Here is a 24,494-nt window from a genome sequence, read left to right as displayed (position 1 = left end):
GAAGTTACTTTGTTTTGATTATGACTTTAGAGTTAAAATTGAAATATTATATTTTTAAATGCTTTCAGATGCAATATCTTTACTCTTTAACTGAACTGAAATAAAATATATATTCCTGAATTTGTTTTTGCAGTGCATATTTTAAAATATTGCGCTGATAATATTTGTGTCCAGTATTGTCCATTTCTTTTACCAGCTGGTAACAACGTTCTTCCTTCATGTACCATCATCTCCAGCAGCTTCAGAGGAGTGTCCAGCGTAGATTAGAACAGAGTTTGCTTTGTTCTCCCCTTGCTCTCATTGGTTCTTTCTGGGTACTCCAGCTTCCTCCCTCAATCTAAAAACAAACCTTTTACATGAACTTTTTTCTCCTTAGATATGAGTGTGTGTGCATGGTTGCGCGTCTCTGTGTGCCTCTGTGTTGTCCTGCCACTGACTGGAGACCTGTCCAGGTCTTTAAGGGTTTAGGTAACAGGAAATATTTCCACAGCGAGAAAAAGAGCCTTACATCCAGAGCATATAGGGATTACATGAACTGGGAAATCTTACTGTTATGCTGAAACTATGCTACTGTTAATAAAGTTTAAGTTGTTCACATTTTGTGTTGTGTGTTTTTTTATATAATGTGTAAATGAGATTGGTTTAGATTTTTTTCTCCCAGTTAAATGTTTCATATTGTTAAACTAATGTTAATATCAGACCAAGATAACCTGAGTAAAAATAAACATCTGGTTTCTTATGATGGGTTATTCATTAAAGGGAATAAATCTCTGTGGGAAAAGTAATTACCCCCTAAACCTAATACCTGGTCGTTCCACCACCGTTTCTGTCCTGGTCAGTCAGTCATGGTCCATCTTTCTTCATCTCTTGTCTCGTCTCTCTCCATTCTCCTCTTCATCACACTGACTTAGCTCTCACCCACGGACAGTTAGACATGGGTTATCATGCCAAGGCCAGTAAGAGAACTTTTATTCTTTCAAACCCGTTTGTTCACTCATCCGATCCAAATGTCAACGTCTCACATGCTCTTTAATGCTTTTAGCTGAGGGGAGGACAAGGTTTCATGCTTTTGTCTGAGTTTTAACCTGAGCAGAGAGAAGATAATTAACCTTAAAGTTCACAGAAAATTTAAAAAACATTTTAAACATTTTATCATAAATTGCATTTGGATAAAAGCAGAGTGTGGAATTTAACATTCATTCCAGTCTAGTGTCACCTGCAGGAGTTTCCATCTGTTTATGAAGAAAAATGTTCATTGTCAGCTCTGTATGTTTCCTAATGCTACACAGCCTACTTCATGTTGCTTTGTTCCATAAATAACATTATCATCCGAAAACTGCTTCTTTGCATTTATTCTTGTTATCTTTGCCTGACATAAATTTGTTTGATGATGGGAGACATTTACATGTGACAAAAAGCAAAAACAGAAGAAATCTGTTGGGGGTACATACTTTTTCACAGGGCTGTACATTTGGTCACAGCATTAAATGGAACTCAACTGTGTTTGTGTTGAAAAACAGAAACCTAGTTGCTGCTTGTTGTCCTCTGTGACTACTTCTGTGAGCAACACCAATGTTAACTGTGGATGTGGAGGTGGACTGTAGTTACCAGAGGTTGGGATGCACTATCTGTCTGGCTGATTTAATAAATATAACTTTAACAAATCTGAATGAACACTTTAATACTGTAACTATCATAGGGAGGTATGCTGGATTTTGGGTTGAGTTGGACTAACACCTCACTTATTGTCCTGAGATCTGGATCATGAAAGAAAGTTTCTTGATCTAAGCTGCTGAAATGAGCGTCCTCTGAAGGCTTAGCTTTAGAGATGGGCTGATGAGCTCCGTCATCCAAGAGCAGAGCTACTGCATCTGATTGGGCAGAAGGATGTCATTGGCTGGAAGTAGGATGGGATTGCCTCTTCCACACAGAACCTAAAGATGAGACCCAGATACAGTAGCTTTTGTGTATTGTTGGAGTTGTTCTTCTAAATTCCTGCACGTTCGTTTATTTGGTCAAAGCATCTTAATTCTGTACGAGAAACTAGACTTGAATCTCTAAGAAAGAAAAACACGGACTAAGTAATAAAGTTGTTCACCCGGCCGGGAAGAGAGGTGCTGCATCTGCGTAGTCAGGAACACATCTGTTTTTCTCTCCCCTGCACCGTTCTTTTATTGAACACACACATACTACAGGAAATATACATTTTACATTTGTTGTGCAGCCCTTCTCAGTTTTCTCATACATTCTTTTGCTGAAGGTCAGTTTCTCACACATCTTCAGGAATCTTCAGGGAGAGGAGTACCATGCCTCCCTAATACACTGCCAGCTTCTCACGATACAGACAGAAAACACCTGCAAGTTTTAACCTTGAATAATAAACACTCATTGTGTGATCACACTAGAAGCTACTGTTTAAGGATTTTTCTAACTCTCAAAAGCATAACTAAAAACTCCTAATAATAATTAATCTATAAGCAGCAAATCCCAAATATATCTTAGCTTTAGCTACTAATGAGAAGGCATTTATATTTCCACAGTATCTTTAGCATTTATGGCCAACTTAGTTCCTGTTATCATTTTACATTAAAACCAAATGGGTAAAACAACATGGGGACATTATTGAACCTGCAGTCATCCCACTTTTAACTCATACAGGTTCATATAAAGTAATTTATTTCAGTAACTGAAAAGGTCTGTCACATAAAGATTTATTTTTCCCACAGAGTTTTATATTTCAAGTATTTATTTCAGTTAATTTGCATGATCCTGACTTAGAGCTGGCAACAACAAACCTGCCTTCACAGAAAATGTTCTGTACAATATCTGCTCTAAGTACTTGGTTGGGCCTCATTTTGCATGAATTACTGCATCAATGAGGTGTGGCATGGAGGAGATCAACTTGTGGTTCTGCTAAGGTGTTCAGAAAGTCCAGTCTGCTTTATTGGTGACCTTCAGCTCATCTGCGTTGTTGGTTCTGGTGTCTGTCATCCTCCTTTGGACAACATCTCTTAAATTCTATGTGGGGTTTAGGTCAGGCCAGTATGATGGTGTTACCATGGTGATTAAAGCAGTGTGTGGGCACCAAGTCCTGTTAAAACATAAAAAACAGCATCTCCTTAAAGCTTGTCAGCAGAAGGAAGCAGGAAGTGATCTAAAATGTCCTGATAGACATCTGCTTTGACCTTTGACCCAATAAAACCCAGTTGACCAATTCTATCAGATAACATGGCACCTCAGACCATCATTGACTGCGGTAACGTCACACTGGACCTGCAGCAGCTTGGATTCTGGGCCTTTCCACTCTTCCTCCAGACTCCAAGAGCTTGATTTCTAAATGAAATGTAGAATTCACCATGACTTGAAATAAGAACTCTGGACCATTGAGCAACAGTCCTGTTCTTTTTCTCAAAAGCAAAAGGACAGGAAAGGATTTTCTAATGTTGTCTCTGGTTCAGGAGAGGTCTAGCACTAGGAATGTGAGAGTGGTACTCCTGGATTTATCTGTGTGAGGTGGCTCCTGAAACTCTGACTACAGCTGCAGTCTAAACCTTGTCAATCTCCACCAAACTCTTGAATGAACTTTGCATTACAATATTCTCAAGGCTGCAGGTACTGCTGCTGCTGTGCAGTTATTTCTACCATACTTTCGTCTTCGACTCAACTTTCTGGTAAAATGCTTGGATACAAACACTCTGTGAACAGCAGGGATTTTTAAGCAATGGCCTTTGGGTTTTTTCCATATGGTGCTGTACAGTTTCATAAACTGTTATAAAATCTCATATGAATACCTTATTTACGAACTTTAATTTATGAATCTGTTATATAAGTAACCAGATAAAACAATTTTCCCAGTTAAATTACAGTTTAAAACACACAGACTTCCTACAGAAACGTATTCAACAAACAGGAAATCATCCATTCTTTAAACATGTGAAACTTATTAATTAGGAATGAATAATTCTTTTACGACTAAAGGACGTTCATGTTTGTTGTTATTTCCGTAATCTTGTATCGTCAACGTCATTGCGTATGAAAGTGCGTGGTGACGCTGCCGAGCCGTTTTCCCTCCTCGCTGACGGAGTTAGCAGCTATCTGTGTTGACGTTCAGAAACACGAAGTTCTGACGGTGAGCTCTCCAGACTTCATAGCTTCGTCTCGCTAGAAGGAGGTTCGGCTGATAGACCGAACCGTCACTGCAGTTTCGGTCAAGGTAAACATTTGGCTCATATTTCTCCACATTACTCGCTCCTGTGTTGCTAATGCAGTTAGCATTGAGCCAGCTAACGTTAGCGTAGCACAGCTAATTAAAAAATGTGTCGCACCTTAAAAATCCAGGAGCAGTTACATTGTTATGGGTACGGAAGCCATTGTTTTCCTTCTGTGACTGTGATGATAACAAATTATTTGAACATTTCTAAGCGAAACGCGGAACGTTTTTAGCAGTGACGGAAATAAACGCGTTTATTAGCTATAGCTACATTAGCTTCAGGGAGACCGGTCTCACCCAGCTGAAACTAGTTCACTAATCTGAAAACTAGTTTGGAGTCATTGCTGTCAGGATTTTAGCTTGTTTCTGCTTCAAGGAGCGAACTAAAGCTCATGTTTTAACTGAGATGGTTACACATGGAGCTGGCAGGCATCAACACACGGTCCTGTAGTAGGGTCTCTGTCATCTAACCCGGAAAGGCCTACAGCAGTTTCTGATACAATTAGGCCAGTTATCATGTTTTTTTTACCTCTCGTATTTAAACGTCATTTTATTATTTTAAAGTTCAGTCGTTTTTTTAGGCTTTCTGAAGCACTTTGGCTGTTCTTCAGCTTGGTTTTACTCCAGCTCCTGAATATTTTCATAGTGTTGTGTTTTTTAAACCACTAAACTCCAGGGATGAAGCAGTATTGCGTTAACGGATATCAGGGCAAAGAATCACATTTAAATTGAATCCAAAAGGTCGTTGTTGCAAAGACGAAATTTGGTGTAATATCTTTAGTTAGGTCTCTAATAAAAAAAAATATATATATATGGCAGTTGGGCCTATAGGAAGTAAGATTTTTGCTTTATGCGGGCAGCTGGAGGAAAAACATCGTTGGCAGTAGGTGTATCATTAAAAATGGGTGAACTAGACAAACAGAGGTCAGGCCCACAAAAAATAACTTCACCAGATTAACAGTAAGCACAAATCAAGGAAGGCCAGGAGCAGTTTCTAAAGACTTCAGGAGATGGTAAAGCTCAAGGTGTCTCAAAGTTTTCCTAATCTTACTTTCAACATTGACCTCTTTTCTACAGAGATGTTGCAGTGGAGTATGAATGATGGAGATGAAGTTGTTGAAATTGTTTGTGTCTCTACAGAAGTTCTATGAGGTCCTGTTAGCAGATCAAGATGTTCAACAATTCCTTTGGAACTCCCTTCGGTGGGGGGACTGGGGGCTTTGGTTCCTCGTCAACCTTTGGTCAGCAAAGTAAGTTGTTTTTTTGAAACCATTATTGAAAGTAACAGAAGGTCACTCAAAGTCTTGCCATAAAAGAATGTTGGACCTATGAACAGTGCTGTTGTCACTCTGTTTCAGAACTGTTACTGTTGCTTTGTTGAGCTGTATGGACCTGCAATTTATACCTGAACACATGAAGAATGTTTCTATGTGGAACTAAGAGCTCAGTTCTGTAGGGCAACTTAAAAAATATGACAGCAAAACAAACCAGAGGACCAGCTTTCACTAAACTGCTATTTGGGAACATTAACGTTTCTCATACAGCTACAGTAAAGAAAAAAAGGTGGACCGAACCAGAACTTTTTCAGCGTATGCATTTTCCAGCAGCAATAAGGTACATAGCTGCTCTGCATGTAGGTGAATTACTTAAGGCTGAATGCAACCGTTTCTGGTTCTGGAGAAAAATCAACTGAGGTCCAAACAGCTACCTGTAGCATCCAATCAGCCTAAACTCCAACAGCTGCTCAAGCTGCATTCAGGTACAGCTGGGACACTCGGCTGTCTAGCGCCAGAGTGATTTAACATGTTTCATTCACAAATCTGGGCTCAGTCTTCCTTAAACAATACTGGCTGTTTTCATTGGCTATGCCTGCTTATACTACTTCATTCATAGGTTCATCAGTTCCTAGCTTTCCACTTTTTTTTTGTTTTAGAACATTAAGCTTCAGCATTATTAAAAAGTCAGATTACCACAGGAGTAATTTGAGTTTATCTCATATTAGTTTCACTTTCAGTTATTATCTACTGGATTTAATGTGGCCAGGTGGTGGCACTAAATCTGGTCTCTAAAGTTTAGAACCTTAGTGGTTTCACTGGTGTTTTAATACGGTTCATTTGTCTGACACAACAGAACATTATGTGACCTAAAGCTGTAGTTCAGGTGTTTTATCAGATACCTGAACATTGCGGCTGGATCAGCGTGTTCTCATGTAACTCCTTTATTTCCAACCAGACACAGGTTTTGGGACAACAGGAGGTTTTGGAACATCTGCGTTCGGGGCGACCACCAACACTGGAGGATTGTTTGGCTCCACACAGAACAAGCCTGGTTTGTTACCCTGTCTTCTGTCTGTCTCGTCCCAGATAGTATTCTATTCTATGCCCGGCCAGAACCAAAACTAGAAGCACACAATAAATCGCCATTGAGGTGATGTTTGTGTTCATTTGAGAGCTCGAATGCATTCATGCTATTTGAAGTTATTGTAGTTCTGTGGTTTTAAAACTCAGCATTGAGTCAGAAAACAGACAAAAACACACAGAGTTACTATGAAGGTGGTCATTTAGAAACTACTGAAATAAATTAAGTTTCTTTTTTTATCATTTATCTCTAGTTTAAATGTTCTTTACAGTTTTTAATCTTTTAAAATCAAGTTAAGGTTTCATGTGTTTAAACTGGTTTCCTTGTAAAATCTAAGGAAAATTAAATAATAATTAAATAATGTTATGATTATTAATCCTTATGAAATGTTCATAATCTGCCATGGATGTAGTTATTATTTAAATGAACTGGTTTTTATTCTATGAGGCTATGAGTCGTGTTTAGGGCACCTTCTGGAGTGGAGGTGCAAACCAGGTTGGACTGGACTCAGATATTTAAAACCTTGGTTCTGATAAAGGTGTTCTCCTTTAAACGCTGGATCCATGTTGTTGCTCTTATTCAATCGAACAGCAGAACCGTCTTTGGATAAAACATCAAGTCACAAGTTAGGAATCCATCTGAGATTTTCAGTTCAGAATTTACCTCGTTGTGTTTTTGCTCTCAGAAGCAAAATAAGGTTCTGGATCCACAGACAAAGAAATTGAAAACGTCCTACTGGTCAAAATGTTTACATACACTTAAAAGGTCTCTTTATTTTCAGGACTATTTAAATGATAGATTCTCACCAGAGACAAACAAACCTGTGAATGAACACATGGGATTATGTAGCAAACAGCTATTATCTCTTGGCGTTCTCTCCATGATCTTCATGAGGTGGTCACCTGAGATGGTTTTCCTAACAGTCTTGAAAGACCTTCCCAGAGGTTCTTTGAGAGAAGGTCAAAGGTTAATATTTCAGTCATCACAGCGAAGGCGGCTACTTTAAGGAATCTAAAATATAAAACATATTTAAAGTTATTTTACAAGTTTTTGTTTTCTACATAATTCCTTATGAGTTCATTCACTGTTTAGATGCCTTCAGTCAGAATCTATGAAGAATGGAAAGAGTCACAAACATAAAGAAAACCATTAAATGAGGAAGGTGTTCTAAAACTTTTGACCCAGGGCACGCCCGACTCTCAACTTTGTGTTCAAATCTGCCTTCAGTTTGTTTCACCTAGAGGTATTTGTCCTTTGGTTCCTCCCCTCAGGCGGTTTGTTTGGATCCAGTACATTTAGCCAACCAGCGACTTCCTCCACCAGTACCGGCTTTGGTTTTGGTCCGGCCAGCGGAACGTCCACCAGCCTGTTTGGAAACACGGGAACCGGCGCCAGCAGTGGACTTTTCTCCCAGCAGAATAATGCGTTTGGTGCCAACAAACCAACTTCTTTTGGAAGTGAGACTCTAGAACCTTCAGAGCAGCGGCCACCCTGAATGAGGTCGTGATGAGTCCATGTTGAGACTATTTACAAACTTTTGAAAACTCGCCTTCTCTTGGTGTCCTTCAGGCTTTGGGACAAGTGCCAGCAGCAGTGGCCTGTTTGGGTCCACCAACACCACCACCAACCCTTTTGGTGGCTCCAGTTCCCTGTTTGGAGGCTCTGGGTTTGCGGCGAATCAGCAGCCAGGAACAACAGTGAAATTCAATGTGAGTATTTAGGAGGCAGCGACTCTGAAAACAGGAAGCTGTAACAGATCTGCATCATGGAGTCTTCCTCATTAATCCTTTAAAAAAGTGAACCTGTGTGGAATCTGCTTGCTCCTCAGCCTCCAACAGGAAGTGACACGATGGTGAAAGCAGGCGTGACCACAAGCATCAACACCAAACATCAATGCATCACAGCCATGAAGGAGTATGAGAACAAGTCTCTGGAGGTGAGTCTGTGGGTGACCTGACCACCAGGTTAGACATCTGTGTGCATCAGTGGGGTCTGCATTTTTAATTAGGATGAACTTTATTAAAAGTTAAACCAGGAACCGTGTTTATGCTGCTGTTTTTAAATGGGTGCATTAATCAGGTCTGTTCCATGTTGATTAAAGTGATTCTTGTAAAAAGTTTGTTGTTGCAGCAGAGTAACAGACAGAAGCTGGATCTACATAAACTGCTCTAGTTTCTCTCTCTGGTTTTAGTCTTGGACCTGCTAATTCTGGGTCAGAGCTGATCAAGAGATAATGGATCTGGGAATGTTAAGTTGAAGGTCTTACTTCATGGTGTCTGATTGCTGGACGATCTTAGGAAAACTTCAGTGTTTTCTTTACATAATGATCAACTATTCCTGATTAATCTGTTTCCATCATCTCTAACTTCACCCCTGCCTAAACATTAGCAAATGAAAGTCCATCCAGCTGACTGAACCATTAATAACCAGTTTAAACGTGTGACGCTTGAAACCCGGCCGATGCTCCATCCAAGCAGGAGGCATCGGTGATGTTCCGGTCCATATGCTGTCGTCTTATCACGTGTGCTTCTGCAGGAGCTGAGGCTGGAGGACTACCAGGCGGGCAGAAAGGGTCCGACCAACCCCATCGCTCCAGGGACGGGCGGTCTGTTCGGTGGAGCCACACCCACGTCCAGCGCTTCAACGGGCCTGTTCGGCGCCTCCGCAGCCAACACCAACTTTAACTTTGGGGCAAATAAGTCCACGTTTGGTGCTAGTAAGTTCTCATCCGTTAATCTGAAGACGCTTCAGTTTAAAGACGTCTCATGGTGTTGTCCTCCCACAGCCACGGGCTCCTTCGGAACCACCACAGCAGGTCTGTTTGTTCAACCGAACCAGCAGCCAGCCAATAGCCTCTTTAAGCCCTTTGGAGCCGCCACCACCACCCAGAATGCGGGCTTCACCTTCGGCAACACCAACACCACGGGTCAGCCCAACACCAGCAACACGGTGAGTTTTTACTGACTTGAACCACAGAACTGGGTCACCACAACACATTCAGTTCAGTCCAAAGTTCCTGATTTCTGTTCAGAGTTCTCTCAACAGATTAGTTTTCAGGTTTTATTTTGGTGTGTCAGTTCTGACCCAGTCGGGGTCCAAACAGATGTAATGTATGTTTCCAGTTGGTCTTTGAGGAAAGAAATCAGCCCGTTTTTATGGAGACACTTAAAGTTTTCTGTCTCCTCAGGGGTTGTTTGGAAGCACGGCGGCTTCTCAACCGGCCAGCTTGTTCGGAACCACCCCGAGCGGCACCACCACTGGTATTGGGACGGGCACTGGGCTGTTTTCTCTACCAAACCAAACTGGTTTTGGAAATGTTAGCACACAGGTACAAAGTTTTGGGTCGAGATGGATTGTTGTTGAATGTGGAGAAGCTAGGTCCGTTTTTTCAGAACTTTTTCTCCTCATTGTAATTTCAAGCGTAACGCTTTGATTCCCAGTTCTGCTAACGCTAGTTTTATTTTAGCTTTACTTTATGAACTCTGCTGATTATTTGAACCCAGAATAAAATATTTTTTCCAGAAAGCTCCTGAATAAAAACCTAAATCCAGGCTGTTTAACATCATGGAGTTGAATTTATTGTCCTTTATTTGGGTCTGATGTCCAGTTATAATCATCCCAGTTTCCTGACAGTTTTACTACAGTTCAATGAACTTGTCCTGAAGTTATTCTTCTTTCGTTAATCAGTGAAACCTCCAACCTGTCGGGCCTTCATGACTTTTCATCCTGCTTTTATTTTTCTCACTTGAATCACAGAAACAGTTTTATTTTGTCTGCTGACCCGCAGTAACCCGAACGGTTCTGGATCTGTCCTTTTACAGTTGTTTGGGAATAAATCCAATGTTTTTGGACCCACCACCAGTGCTCCATCTTTCGGCACTGCGACCGGGATCTTTGGGAACAAGACCACTCTGACTCTGGGAACCGGAACCAACCCCTCCACCTTTGGTAAGCCTTGATTGTTCTGCTGCTCCGTTCATGTCTCGGAATCAGTTTTCTCCCTAATTGCTGACTTTTGTTCCTGCCTGAAGGTTTTGGTGGCAACCAGGCTGGAGGAGGACCTTTTGGCACCAAGACGGCCACTGGTGGACTGGGAAACAACTTTGGAACCGGTAATGATGTACCACAGACAGAAGAGGCCAAACAATTTTTATTTATTAAAACCAAAATATTTTATACGTTTTTAGCTTTTAATGTTTTGTAATCGTAAAATTTTTCCTAAATGTTCTGATGCAGCAGATTCAAATTGACCCGTCAGATTGTTTTGGTACCGACAGCTGATCTTAGCAAACTAGCCTCTGTCTGTCTCACAGTCGGCACCGGGGCAACTCTGTTTGGAAACAACCAGAACAAACTGGGCACCACGTTGGGAACAATGGGACCTTTCGGAACCACTGTTCCATTTAACAGTGGAGCGAGCGGTCTGGGTTTCGGAGCGCCGCAGCAACCTGTCGGTGAGACACTTGGTTCTGAGTCCTTCAGTCGGCGGATATGGAACCGGTTCTGTGATTCATAAAATGTTGACAAACATCTGCTCACCTTCATGTTGGGCCAGAAACCAACAGGCTGCTTGTTCAGCGTTTCGACCCGTTTGAACAGGACCGAGGGCGCCAAGACACTCATGTTGTGTTTTCCTGTTCCAGCTCTCACTGATCCGAACACCAGCGCCGCCCAGCAGGCCATGCTGCAGCAGCAGCTGAACGTCCTGGCCTACTCTCCATACGGAGACTCACCGCTGTTCAGGAACCCGCTGTCCGACCCAAAGAAGAAGGAGGAGGTGAGACCCGAGTGCTGCCTTCTGATTCATAGGATGTGCTGGTTCTGTTTTAGTTTTTCTAGATTAGCTAGAACTTTTCTCTGCCCATCAGGAAGTTCTTGATGTTCACATTTGATCTGAATTCTTGTTTCATTATCATTGTTCTGGCAGCGTCTGAAACCGACCAATCCAACGGCCCAGAAGGCTCTGACCACGCCCACTCACTACAAGCTGACCCCTCGACCCGCCACTAAGGTTCGACCCAAAGCGCTCACCTCCTCTGGAGCCTCTAAGTCACAGCTGTTTGACGGTCTGGACGATGACGAACCGTCGCTCACCAACGGAGCCTTCGTGCCCAGGTACCGTCTGGTCACCATGGTAACCAGGAGCAGCAGACTGCACATGCATCAAAGTGTTGACGTTTTCTTCCGCGGTTCTGCAAAAACCCGAGTCGTTATCCTGTCGGAGTGATGTCACTTCCTCATGCAGCTCAACTGTTTTTCTCCACAGGAAGAGCATCAAGAAACTGGTGCTGAAGAACCTGAACAGCAGTCAGTACAGCAGCAGCAGTCTGAACAAGGAGAACGACGACCTGGCCTCGCCATCGGACTATCCTCAGAACGGACACAGGTATCGGTCCGCCAGAGGAGTTCTGTTTGTAAGATCAGCTGCGTTAAAACTAAAAGGGCCTTTCTTTGGCCCGGGTGATCTGGGTTTATGGCTCCATTCATCCCTGGTCCAGAGTTTTGGGTCACCACTATGAGATGCGGGATCCAAGCAGCTGAGATGAGCTTCTTTGTTCCATCAGTGTGCCGCCATTTGGACGTTTCCTGGGCATGGTTCTCTGGGAGTAGACCCCAGAACCGGGAGCTAAATAGGTCTGGGTTCAGTCATGATCGGCTTCGATCATTTTTATTGTTTCTGTACTTGCAGCCAAGCAGAGGAGGAGGAGATACGGGAGGTTCCAGCTGTGAGCAGCCGGACCGACGATGACCCCGAGGTCACCCAGTTCTACGTGAACCCCATCGCCAAGCCGATTCCACAAGGCCGGACCCAGACCAGCCTGCAGGACACCATCAGTGACCTGAACCTGCACAAGCAGTCGAGGAACGGCCTGGAGGTCAGCAGATGAGATCTGACCTTAGAAACCTGTTTGGTTCTGAAACACAAGTTTAGACTTTCAAATGTTTATTACAACAGAACAGGAAGTCCAAGAAAAGATTGTCTGAATATTCCGACAGTCCCATGTTCAGGTTTTCCATGGAGTCTGTGGAGCAAATGGATCAGTGATGCTGAAGAGAGAAGGTGGACCTCCAACATCTTGAGCTTGTTAAACATTCGACCAACAAACCAGCAGAGTTTCTGGTGTTTTCCTTCAGTTTATCAGGCTGCAGGTCGGGTTCTGGTTCTTAAAACAGTCCAACATAAACCAAATGATTTAATGATACTTATTGGCATCAAAACTGATACAAACTGAGCCGTTTTCATCTCTAAAGTTTCCACATGGTGACGTCGGTGCAGGTTCTGCAACTAGTCAGAACCAGAACCTACCCTGCTGACTAGTTAAACTGCTGCTGAACACGTTGGTGTGGACCAGGTCCATGTTTACACTGTAACAGATTCGTTCTCAAATAGATTAACGCTTCATTTTTCCCTCCGTGTCTCAGCAGGAAACGGACAAATGAAATAATCAGAAAATTAATAATAATTATTCAGATGAATCCTTGAAACTCTGTATGAAAGATGTTGATGCCAGAGATCTACTGTTAAACAGGGAAGCCACTTTTACAGGTTATAGATTATTAAAGGTTTATTTCTAAGTGCTAGAAATAAACCTTTATGTTTCTGATCCTCATTAGAAGGAACCCTGCGCCTCCAGATCAAGTTGTTGCCACATTAAAATGGTGCAGAGTAGTCTTCTAAATATATAAGTATGAACTGTTGTTGTCGTGACAACCCTAGCTGCAGACAGCCTCAAAGAGAAGCACTCAGACCCGCGACACGGAGCATGGAGCTCTCCTCTCTATTTTTAACGGCATTAAAATCTAATGAGAAGCTTCTTGAAGGTTTTTCAGTTCATCTTGAATACTTTAGGTTGTTTAGATTCAAGATTACAGAAAACAGGAAGAAGCTGGAGCCAACTAACTTCTGGCGGTTGAATTTGTCCTCAGCTGAGCAGCAACGACGTGTCGGCGTCCTTTGGGGAGGATTCTCTGCATGAAGACGAGGAGGAAGAGGAGCAGCAGCAGGAGTCTAAACAGTCTCCTCATCCTGCAGGTCAGAAACACACTTCATGTATCCCATGAGCCCAGCTGCTGTCTGATTGGACAGAAACATTTTAGCATCAGTGTTGCTTGCAGGCATCATTCTGAACCGTGTGGGTTACTACACCATCCCCTCCCTGGACGATCTGGCTGAGATGGTGGATGGAAACGGGGAGTGCATCGTGGAAAACTTCACCATCGGCAGGAAAGGTAACGGCTGACAACATTACTGTCAGAGAACGTTCCTGAAGGAATCTGATTGGACGGCTGTCTGAGAGCTGGGCGCTGATTGGTCCTTGCAGGTTACGGTTCCATCTTCTTCCCTGGTGAGGTGAACTTGACAGAACTGAACCTCGATGAGATCGTCCACTTCAGGCGCAAAGAGGTCATCGTTTACCCGGATGACAAGAAGAAGCCGCCGGAGGGGGAGGGGCTTAACAGGTGAGGCAGAGCCAATCTCAGTATTTCTTTTTGTTTGTTTTGTGAAGCTTATCTGAAGTAGAAGAAGAACTCCACCTGACAGAACCTCAACAGATGTATGGAATATGACCTGATTCATCCAACAACCTTTAAACTCCAGAGACTCTCCTCCATCCGTTTCCCCGCACTAAACAACTTCCTTTTAGACGGAGCGTTTCTGTGGATTCACCATGATTTAACTTGGTGTTGGATTATTCACTCTAAACCTGGTCTGCTCTCAGCTTGGCAGATGATCTTTCCCTCTGGTTTGTTGTTCCTGAGTGAGAAAACGTTTGGTTGTTCTGTCCCGAACGTCAGAGTATTGATTCCTGTGTGCAGGCGGGCCGAAGTGACTCTGGACGGCGTCTGGCCCAACGATAAGACCACCTGCACTCAGATCCGGAGCCCCGAGCGCCTGGTTGACATGAACTACGAGGGCCGGCTGGAGAAAGCTTCCAGGAAGCAGGGAGCCCGTTTCCTGGAGTACCGACCTGAGACCGGATCCTGGGTCTTTGAGGTGAGTTCATTACCTGTCTTCGTTGGGATCCGGTTCCTCTGATATTTGTCAGATTTCATGCGACAAACAGAAAATCAGAACTTTAGTTTAGACCCTACAGGTCTGTGGCGTTCTCAGGTGTATCTGACTCCGCCCCCCTCTGTCTTTTTCAGGTGACCCATTTCTCCAAATATGGGCTTCAGGACTCTGATGAAGATGATGAGGTTCCGCCTAAAACGGACCCCAAGAAGCAGAAGACGACGATGTCACTTCCTGCTTCCAGACTGCAGCAGCTGCTTGCTCCCACCCAGCAGCAGGTGGCGCTACAGGCTCAGGTAGCGCAGCCTGCGCCCCCCCACACTCCTCCTCATCCTCACTGACCGTCTCATTTCTCTGCAGTGATGAAGAAAAGCAGGAGCTCAGGTTCTTCAGCTGCTTTTCACATTTTAGTCTTTTTTTTTTTATTCATGGGAGAAAAATCTGATCCCAGTACCAGGAGGAAACTGGTCCGGATCAGACATCAGACTCCTTCGGGTCTGGACCGGTCAGCACGCTGTTCTGTTGTCCGTGTTGGGAAGAAGTTCTGTTACTGCTTTCTTTCTTTCTGACTTGTTAAGCTTCACTGAGTGCAGATTTAAAATAATCCTCCCTCTGCTGCTCCTGTTCTCTTCTAGGTGCCTTCAGAATAATAAAGATGTATTTTAGAACTTGGAGTTTGTTCTGCAGATATTTGCTCGACTTATTTCTAAAAATCAGGAGGTTTTAAGGTGTGCTGAAGATGCATCGATCGGGTTTTTCCTGGCTGTAGATTCTGGAGAGAATGGACCCAACATCTAAAGTTGAGTCCAATTTCTATTCCTAACCCCAGTCTGACCTTTAGTTTTCATTGAACTCCGATAAATGAATGGAAATGACTAATTGGTGGTAGTCATGGTAACAACGTGACTTGGCAGGGTTTATTGGATTCACTGCAAACACAAACCCTCTTAGATTCATTTAATGGAGCAAATAAAAGTCATTATTTCCATCTAATCTAAATAGTTTAGTAAACTTACATCATTTCCTGCTGCATTAAACAACCAACATCCCAGAGATGATCCAGACCCAGATGGTCGGTTCTTGTTTCATCAGGGATGTCTTCTGCTGTCGGTTGAAGGAAGGTCTTCAGGTTCTGATCTCCAGCAGATTGATTTGGTGCATCTGTGAATCATCAGTGTGATCAGAACCTGGAGTCTCCGCTGAAAGATCCAGAGCTGGTTCCCATCAGAACCAGAATGCTTGTCAACGAAGTGTTGAAGTGAAAAATAAAAACCTTTCTTCTGATTCTGGGATATAAATACTTTAAGGGATCTTCTGAGGTCTTTTACTGACCCGTTTGTGTTTCCAGCTGAAGATGAACTAAATTAATGTCTGAACTGAACATGTGACATAAATGTAATTTCTCTTTACAATTTAATAAAAGATGTTTCTGAAGATACTTTTAGTTTTGGTCTGTTAAGTTTGTGATGAAGCTTCTCTCTAGAATCTGGACCTTATTCATTCTTTACATCAGATTAGTCTGAGCGGCAGAAATGTTGGCTTTTGTTTTTCCTTTCAACAGGTTGAAGGATGTTCTGGTCGGAACACTGCTTCTGATATGGGTTCTTTAATTCCCTCAAGGACTCCTTGGTACCGCTGACGCATGTTTGAATTCTCACAGCAGAACCTGTTAGGTCCACTGTAGCGCTCTGTCTCACGATGCGGACCGTCCGTCTTCACGCTCTCTGTCTCTGTGTCTTCAGTCCACCGTTGTGGATTTGGCGAGCGGCGTGGCGGAGCTGGACAGCGACATGGCTGACATCACTCAGAGCGTCCTGCCAGAGAGCATGCTGGGAGCAGAGGACGAGGATGGCGAGCTGCCGCCGGCTGACGTGGACACGATGAAGCTCGGGGGTGTGGTTTTTCCGGACCACGAGCTCACTGGGTCCAGCCACATCCCGTCCTCGCTGGGCATCAACCCACACACCCTCCAGGTAGAACGCCGTCTCGGTCTGCAGAAACTTTATGGAGAACTAATGTTAGATGTTGTCTTCAGCTCCTCGGTGTCTGAGGAACAGGAAGTACTGGAGAAACTGGGAAAACACTTAACGTTGATAAAATCACTCCAGGAACAGGTCAGTCAGCTAATTCTGCAGAGGTTCTGTTCTGGACCAGTCCTGGTTCTAACCTGATGTTCTTCTAGAACGTCATTCACAGAGGATACATTCAGACACAAAATCATTTCTACGTCACAGGAACTTTTTAAGGATCTTCTGCTATGTCCTGAAGGACCCGGAAGCTCCCAGCAGCGACCCGGTTCCTTTTCAAACCTAAACTTAGTTCAAGTAAAACCATCCTGGTGGGTTCTGGTTGTTTTAATCTGGGTCTCAGAATATAGACGCTCCAAAATGTTCAAACGTTACAGTTTGTTTTCTAACCTAATTCTTGGTACCACCTCCATATCAGGGCCAGTATCTGGGTTAGATTTCTGTACTGGTACTGGTTCTGACCTGGTGCCTGCAGGGATAAAATAACAGCCCCAGAAAACTACCGTGCTTCCTGCAACCAAACTGGACCTAAACTGGTTCCTAAGACCAATGTGTTTCCAGGTTTAGGTTTGAAGATCGATTTAATTTAAAGATGGAACCAGAATCTCAGGCTCTGGTCCGTTTTATCTTTTTAACTTTGGTTCAGAAACAGAAGCAGCCCAAAAACATCTCTTGAGTAATCGGATTACTTCCTGTGTTCAGATCATGAAGGCGTCTCTCTTCACTGAGGATGAGGAAGACGGCGACATGTTCCAGAACCACAGAACCGTGAAGGTGTCCACTGACGTCTCGTCCCCTCGGCTCGTTCTGCCCGGAGCGCCGGGTCGACCCTCTGGTATGAAACTCTTCGTTCCTCCTCGTGATGACCTTCCTCTTTGTTTCCGACACCGATCTTCATCTTTCTGCAGTTGGGGGTCTTCTTCAGGCTCGCTTCACTTCCGGCCCCTTCCCTCAGTACTCGGACCCTTCTGGTCCTGCTCGTCCTCTGTCCCGCGGCTCTCCAGCGGTGGCCGACCCCGCTCGACCCCTGCAGTGGAAGAGTCCGGGCCCCGCCTCTTTCCTGCTGCCGCCCCACATTCCAGAACCAGCGATCCGAAAGGTGGGAGTCCGGCGCCTGGGCGGGCCCGTCCCCCTTAAGGAGTCCGTCACTCAGGGGAAGGTTGGTTTCTATGGAAACGGCTTCTGTTCTGAACAATGAAGCCTCCTGGTACCACCAGAAAAACAGTAACAGCCTTTTTCTTCTTCTGCTGTCTTGCAGGGGGGTCTGTTGATGGACACGGGCCTGTTCGCCACTCGGTCCTTCAGAGTGGGTTGGGGTCCTGGCTGGACCCTGGCTCACTGCGGCAGCCGGATCAGCTCACAGACGTCCAAACAGCTCGAGTACCAAGAACTCGGCACCAAGACGGACTTCAGCTTCCTGCCCAAACCGTCCCGGAGCAAACCGTAAGGAAACTCCTCTTCGAACATGCTGGGTCATCAGGATCCAGCAGGTTCTACTGCAACTCAAAGTGGTGACAAACCAGTTCCTGAATAGCTTTGACGGGTTCTGCACCAAGATTAAGCTGCTAGTTGGAGATGAGTTAACCTTGAGGAACGATGTGAACATGTTGGAAGCATCTGTCTCTAGAAGAAGGGAAGGTCCAGTTTCTGTTTTCTGAATCTGAGGAGCTTAAATGCTCCTCATACGTTGAAGATATCAGGACCACCACCTGTGTGGCTTAGAAGTTTGTTTTGCCTACATCCTAAGATCAGCGCGGACCTTTTGAAGGGTCCTGCAGAAACGTGTTCTCTTGAAGATGAGAGGATAAATCTGAGGTGTTTGTATGTTTTTCTTGTTCAGACTCACTGAGAGCCCCTACCAGGTGGTTCTGGAGCACCTGGTAGGACTGGAACCTCCACAGGGGACGACCAGTGAGGAAGAGGACAGCCATGCGATGCTGCAGCGCCCCCTGGAGATCTGCTTGAAACACAGCGCTGTCGGCGTCCCAGAGGGAGTCTCCTGTCCTCTGGTGGAGCCGCAGACCGGCGTGGCGGCGCTGCACGAGTACGCCGAGTGGATCACTGAGCTGAACGACAGGCAGGGAGATTTGGAGCGTGAGTTTTGGGCGGGGCTATCTTTCTCTGCTGTCGGCTGCGTTGATTTCAGAGGTCCTGATGTTTTCTAAAAGTCCTCCTCTGTCCCTCTGCAGCCATCCTGGGTCATTGGGCCGAGGTCTGGACTCTGTGTGAGGCCCTTTGGGGCCAGTTGGGTCCTTCAGATCAGGAGCCAGGCACAGATCCGCTCAGCGAGTACGAGCAGCAGCTACAGAGACGGCGCGCCTTCTCAGCCTGGCTGTCCCACGGTGCCTCCTGCAGGGTGGAAAAGGAGGTGGCGCTGGTGGGGAAGGGCCGTCACACGGAGGCCATCTTCAGCTACCTGACTAGCAGCCGCATCAGCGAGGCATGTCGACTCGCTCAGAAGGAAGGTGAGCTGAAAGATGAGATTTAAACTTTAGTTTTAGGCCCGAAAAGCTTCAGATCCAGAAAAACTGACTCAGGATTCGAAGGGGTTAGTGATGAGACCAGAGTTTCATGCTGAACTGAAGCTCTCTGTCTGCAGGAGACCACCGTCTGTCCCTGCTCCTGTCTCAGGCTGCCGGCTCTCGCTTCTGCCGCGATCTGCTCGCCCTGCAGCTCGCCGACTGGAACCAGATGCAGACCGACCACTACTTGACCGAGGAGAGACTTCGGATCTTCGTTCTGCTTGCTGGGAAATCTGTACGTCTCCTTTTATTCACCTGTCGGTTCTGATGTGTTGCAGTTTGGACCTATTGTTCAGTGATCCTGTCGCTGCAGGTTTGGCAGTCGTCGGAGTCGGTGGTGAACGTGTGCTCCGAGCTTGACTGGAAGCGCTGCGTGGCCGTGCACCTTTGGTACATGTTGCCCCCGACGGCATCTGTGGCCGACGCCCTCGCTAAATATGAAGCTGCTTTCCAGGTGAGTTCCAGTCCTCAGTCTGCTGCTTTCTCTTCCGGGTCAGAACTTTCTACACAGCACTCTGCTCTCATCCTGCAGGGCTCCACGGAAGCTGGGAGGTACGCCTGTGCCCCCCTGCCGCCTTACCAGGAGGAGGAGCTACCGGAGGAGGGGGAGGAGTCTACGCAGCCGCTGTATGACCTGTGTTTCCACCTGCTGAAACTCTACAGCGACAGGTAAACGTGCATCACCTGCAAGCAGCGCAGACATCTGTTTAGACCTGAGAGAACGGATAGAACTAGAAGCAGTTCTGACCCGAGTCAGGGAAACATGACCTCTAAACATGTTAGCCGGAACTCTGCTTTCCTCACCTTAATGTTCCCTCCTCTCTGTTAGCTTTAGCATCTTGGTCTGATGTCATCATCGGATCTGAAACATTAAAATGTGGCATAAAATCCAAACTGGCAGCAATCAGGAAGTGGGTCAAAATGGTGAAGAGTTCAGGTCCATTATCTGAGCTTCCAGTCCGTGTCCAGCTCAGAAACTCAAACCCACATCCGTTTCCTCCTGCAGACACTACAGCCTGCAGCCGCTGCTCGACCCGCTCACAGTCACCTGGCAGCGCCTGGATTACCGCCTCAGCTGGCACCTGTGGGGCGTCCTGCAGGCGCTGCATTACACCCACCTGAGCAGCTCCCGTCAGGGACTCGTCCACGCCGGCTACGCCGCCCAGCTGGAGAGCGCCGGCCTCTGGCACATGGCCATCTTCATCCTGCTGCACATCCCCGACCACAAGTAAGGCCCGTACCACCCGCCCCGTTTACCTTCTGGAAGAGGATGTTGATCCTGCTCCTCTCTGTCTCCCCAGTCAGCGAGAGCGAGCCGTCAGGGAGATGCTGACGCTGCACTGCCCCCTGCAGGAGACGGAAGAATCTGTCCGCAGGGAGCGCTTTCTGACGGAGAGGCTGCTGATCCCGGAGAGGTGGATCCATGAGGCCAAGGCCACGCGGGCCCACAGAGATGGTGACCGGCACCAGCAGGCCATGCACCTGTACCGAGCCGGATACTGGAACCAGTGCCACCGGCTGCTGATCCAACACCTGGCCTCAGGTATGCGCAGCAGACAACAGTTTAAACTGATAATTAGCCCCGCCCTGCTCGAGATTTGAAGGCTCCGATTGGTTGGGTGACTCGAGGTCCACAGTTTAGTCAGAAATAATGTGGTGACAGGATCCATTCCTCCAGGCTGGAGGTTAAACTGGTTCTGATCAGAATAAATGAACCAACATGTTTTAACATCTTAAAGAATCGGCTGAACGTTTCCCCCTCCTGCAGACTGCATCATCAACGACAACCACGACTACCTGCTGGACTTCCTGGAAGGCCTGGCGGTACCAGAACACAGCGCCAGCATCCAGGACTGGGACACATCAGGAAGAGTGTACCTGGACTACATCCGAGTCATCAAGTCTCTGCAGGACATCCAGCAGGTACGTCCTTGTTTACCTCTGTGACCCAAGACCAATCCTTCTGCACAGAGGTTCTGTTCTGGATCGTCAGAGCAGGAGGTGGACCTGATCCGCCGTGAGGATTTTCAAAGTACCAAAATTCTGCTGATAATAAACGGGGTCTCATTCCTGCAGAACATCAGGAGTCTGATGATCACCGTGTTGCTTTTAGTTTGTCAGGAAGTTGTTTCAGATGACTCAGCAACAGAACCAGATCCAGACTCCAGAACTTTAATGATCCCTGTAGTGGAAATTAAACCTATAAACAATCTTGTGAGACGACCAGTTGGTTATGGTAAGATTAAATAGTTACTATATGTCGGTTTTATAATGGCACTCTGACCTCTGACCCCCATGCAACCACATTTCACTCCCTTTGACCTCTAACATCCTATCCCTGGAAGCATCTTCTCTCCCAACTAAAGTGTAATGAGATCCTGATGTTCCCAGATGGAGAACGCCGGGTACGAGTTGGAGCGTCTCCACACCGACGTGACGTCTCTCTGCAGCCGGATCGAGCTGTTACCCTGCAGGACGGCTAGAGACCGCCTCGCCCAATCAGGTGAGAGCTTCACACGCTTCGGAGAGCAGGGAACCAATCACAGTGCAGGCTGCTGGTTGAGCTGCTTCCATCTGTCCCCTGATTGGTCCAATGATGGAGCGAGCAAAGCATAGTTTCTACGCCACAGATTTATTAAACATAAAGAAAATGAAGAAAGTTCTGCAATGATGAGTAAATTCTGTCTGCATAATGGATCCTTTAAGTTCTACAGAACCTGTCAAGTTATTTCCATTCACATACGGGTCAGAACATCAACCCACTCGTTACCTCTGAACTAACTAAGCTCCGCCCCCTCTCCCTGCAGAAATGGCGAAGCGCGTGGCGAACATCCTGCGGGTGGTGCTGAGCCTGCAGCAGGGCGACGCCGCCGCCGACCCGCTCAGCATCCCGCTGGCCCAATTGGCGCCGCACATCAGCCGCCTGCCGATGCCCGAAGACTACACACTGGAGGAGCTGCGGAGCCTCACCCAGTCGTACCTGCGGCAGCTCATCGTCAGCCAATGAGAGCGCCGGCTGATCTCGGACGTCAGGACGCTCTGAGGGGGAAATAAAAACAGAACCAGTGATCAGGGATTCTGATTGGTGGGTCCAACGAGACCGAGGCTGAAACCCAGGAAGCAACAAGCTGCTGATGATGAAACCAACCAACTGATCGGGAAGTTTGCAGCTCCGCTACCTTTCAACACAGAGGCGGGAAAACAAGTTGGATCGTTTTATCCCGTCTCGTTCTGCAGGATTTCAGAATAAAATCAGACATTTATGACACATCAGGAAAGGGTTCTGATCAACCCAAACAAACAAGTTGGATCCAGGCAGAGCAGAAAGAGAATTTAAAGGAAAATATTTCCTAAAATGTTTCATGAATTCTTGATTTTCTTCTTGTTGTGTCCAGAATTTATCGACCCGCTCCGTTAGGTTGATTCTCACGGATCATTGATTTTATCAGTGAGTCTGATCAGCTGTGGATATGGGAATAAAGCGGATCTTATAACGAAACCGGCGCCGACTGAAGAACTCGGAGAGGATTTGGGAACTAAACTCAGATGTTCTATTTTTTTAAGGTTTGTGTGGGAATGAGTAGCTCAATGTTTCCCCTCATTGTTCTGATCCAATGATGTCAGTTTCTTCACTGCGTGACATCAGAACCATTTAGGAAGCGTCAGAACTTTGCTTTCTTTAGACTGGAGGAAACGAGTTTGATTGAGTGTTTTTGTTGCCATGGTTTCCATGGACGGACTGTCGCATGTTTTCCTGCTGCTCAGATTTTTAATAAAGTTGAAGTCGAAATAAAGTCTGTTGGGTTTATTCTGCTTTAAAGAACCGATTAGAACAAACCAACACTTGGTTCTGGATGGTTGAGCGAGTGGATCCACAATAATTCACGGCTCCAACAAGTACCACTGAAAACCCGTCGGATCTGAATTGATTGAAGTCCTGCTGGACGTCCATCCTGACGGGGAATGGGTGAAGTGTTGGGAACGCCGGGATCATTTGATGAAAATGAAATCTATCAATGCTCCTCTTGAGATGATGGATGGTGTCCTGGGATATCTCCTCCCAGACCCTGACCAGGGTCCAGTTGTTCATAAGGTGTAATCTGGGTCCAAATCATCTGCTTTTTGAAATCCTGTTTTTTTTTTTGCGCTCCAGGACTATGAACTCCGTCTTTTATCTCAGTCTTTCAGAGAAAAGTTGGATCATTTTTTTCCAGGTCATCAGATTAACCAGATGAGGAGGGTTCTGCTAATCTGGAAGCTGCTCGGTGTGGAGAAGGAACAGAACCCAGCCTGGGGTCCGTCAAACTGTTTTTATATGAAGGTCTGTTCACCAGCCAGAACATTTGTGCTACACAAAAATGAAAAAGAATAAACTCCATGTGGTTAAAGTGCAGTAGGTCCACATTTCTGGGTTGCTTCTGTATTTGTGCAAGAACCTGGAGGTTTGTTGGGAGCAGAGATGATTAGAGACACAACTGACTTCTCCGTAGTGCTCAGGGATCTTCTGGGCCATCTGGACCCTGTTCTCCGTGTTTCTCTGGGATTTTGGGATCTTTCCCAGATTTTCCAGCCTTTTTTCCAACCACTGCTCCTCACTAAGAGGAATCTGTCGTCTCCTCAGTGTCTCAGCAGAGATCTGAATCACTCTGAAGCTGGGAGTCCTTGGCAGGAATGTTTAGGATCAGTGAGGAGCTCTGAGATTCTGATTCTGATTCTGAGAGACTCTGAGGGTCTTTGAGGATACGGGTCCTGGTCTCAGCTTTACAAAAGATGAGGTTGTAAATAAATCCTGTTCAAGCTTTTAGACTAGATCTTTCAGACATGTGGTCTCAAATTGGGTCTTGATTATTGAGCAAGAGGCAGGCTGAGTCGTATCAGAACTAAACCTTCTCTGATCCGCCCCAGCTGGTCCAGGTGAACCAGATAAATCTTCTTTCAGAGAAACAAACACAGACAAACTTTCAACAATTCTAGATATTTATTGAAATCAGAGCAAAATTCATGAGCGATGTAGAAATGAAACCAACCGGACCATTCAGAACCTTCTACCATCTCCTCCTGGAAGCAGGAAACACTAAACCGGTTAAACAACTTGATTCATCAGGTTGTTTTGTCTTGATTTACTGCAGAATGACTTCAGAAAATCTAATTCTCAAACTAATATCAATTAAGTTCAGATTTGATCAATAAATTACACAAAGGTCAAAGGTCAATATGAAGTCCACCAGCTGGAAGAATTGATTTATGTAGAAAGTGGAGTCTGATGTTTGTCTGGCTCTAAACTGACACCTTAGTTCCTGTTTATTCCTGCAGGTTTCCGGGTTAAAACATCTAAAACATTTTCATAATCAAAAGCTGTATTA

At 45.5% G+C, this 24,494-nt stretch overlaps 1 protein-coding gene across 2 annotated transcripts; it reads left to right on the top strand.

Moving 5' to 3' along the window:
- The first annotated feature begins 4,048 nt into the window (after positions 1-4,048).
- Positions 4,049-22,925, top strand: nup98 (nucleoporin 98 and 96 precursor). 2 transcript variants are annotated; one of them, XM_047378898.1, is made up of 35 exons: positions 4,049-4,213; positions 5,351-5,460; positions 6,443-6,538; positions 7,840-8,025; positions 8,138-8,277; positions 8,397-8,504; positions 9,104-9,284; positions 9,354-9,517; positions 9,756-9,896; positions 10,390-10,516; positions 10,600-10,680; positions 10,882-11,022; positions 11,212-11,345; positions 11,496-11,683; positions 11,835-11,954; positions 12,258-12,444; positions 13,496-13,601; positions 13,685-13,798; positions 13,891-14,029; positions 14,387-14,564; positions 14,717-14,878; positions 16,325-16,555; positions 17,312-17,444; positions 17,518-17,768; positions 17,868-18,052; positions 18,450-18,703; positions 18,799-19,074; positions 19,209-19,366; positions 19,445-19,585; positions 19,664-19,800; positions 20,138-20,359; positions 20,433-20,674; positions 20,900-21,054; positions 21,523-21,634; positions 21,939-22,925. In XM_047378898.1, exons 2-35 carry the CDS (start codon positions 5,382-5,384, stop codon positions 22,136-22,138), a joined length of 5,469 nt encoding a protein of 1,822 aa, XP_047234854.1. In that variant the 5' UTR covers positions 4,049-4,213; positions 5,351-5,381; the 3' UTR covers positions 22,139-22,925. The 2 variants fall into 2 exon arrangements, with proteins under 2 accessions (XP_047234854.1, XP_047234855.1); XM_047378899.1 differs by lacking the exon at positions 4,049-4,213 and adding an exon at positions 5,217-5,235.
- The last annotated feature ends 1,569 nt before the right edge of the window (positions 22,926-24,494 follow it).

This window comes from Girardinichthys multiradiatus, chromosome 11, assembly GCF_021462225.1.
Source record: "Girardinichthys multiradiatus isolate DD_20200921_A chromosome 11, DD_fGirMul_XY1, whole genome shotgun sequence".
Lineage (NCBI taxonomy): Eukaryota > Metazoa > Chordata > Actinopteri > Cyprinodontiformes > Goodeidae > Girardinichthys > Girardinichthys multiradiatus.
This window is presented reverse-complemented; position numbering and strand designations above follow the sequence as displayed.

Excerpts from the sequence above, each read along its gene's own strand:
- nup98 (XM_047378898.1), top strand. The coding sequence starts at position 5,382 with ATGTTCAACAATTCCTTTGGAACTCCCTTCGGTGGGGGGACTGGGGGC. Across the intron at positions 6,539-7,839 it reads CTCCACACAGAACAAGCCTG|GCGGTTTGTTTGGATCCAGT; the intron begins GTTTGTTACCCT and ends TCCTCCCCTCAG. Across the intron at positions 18,704-18,798 it reads CAGGCAGGGAGATTTGGAGC|CCATCCTGGGTCATTGGGCC; the intron begins GTGAGTTTTGGG and ends GTCCCTCTGCAG.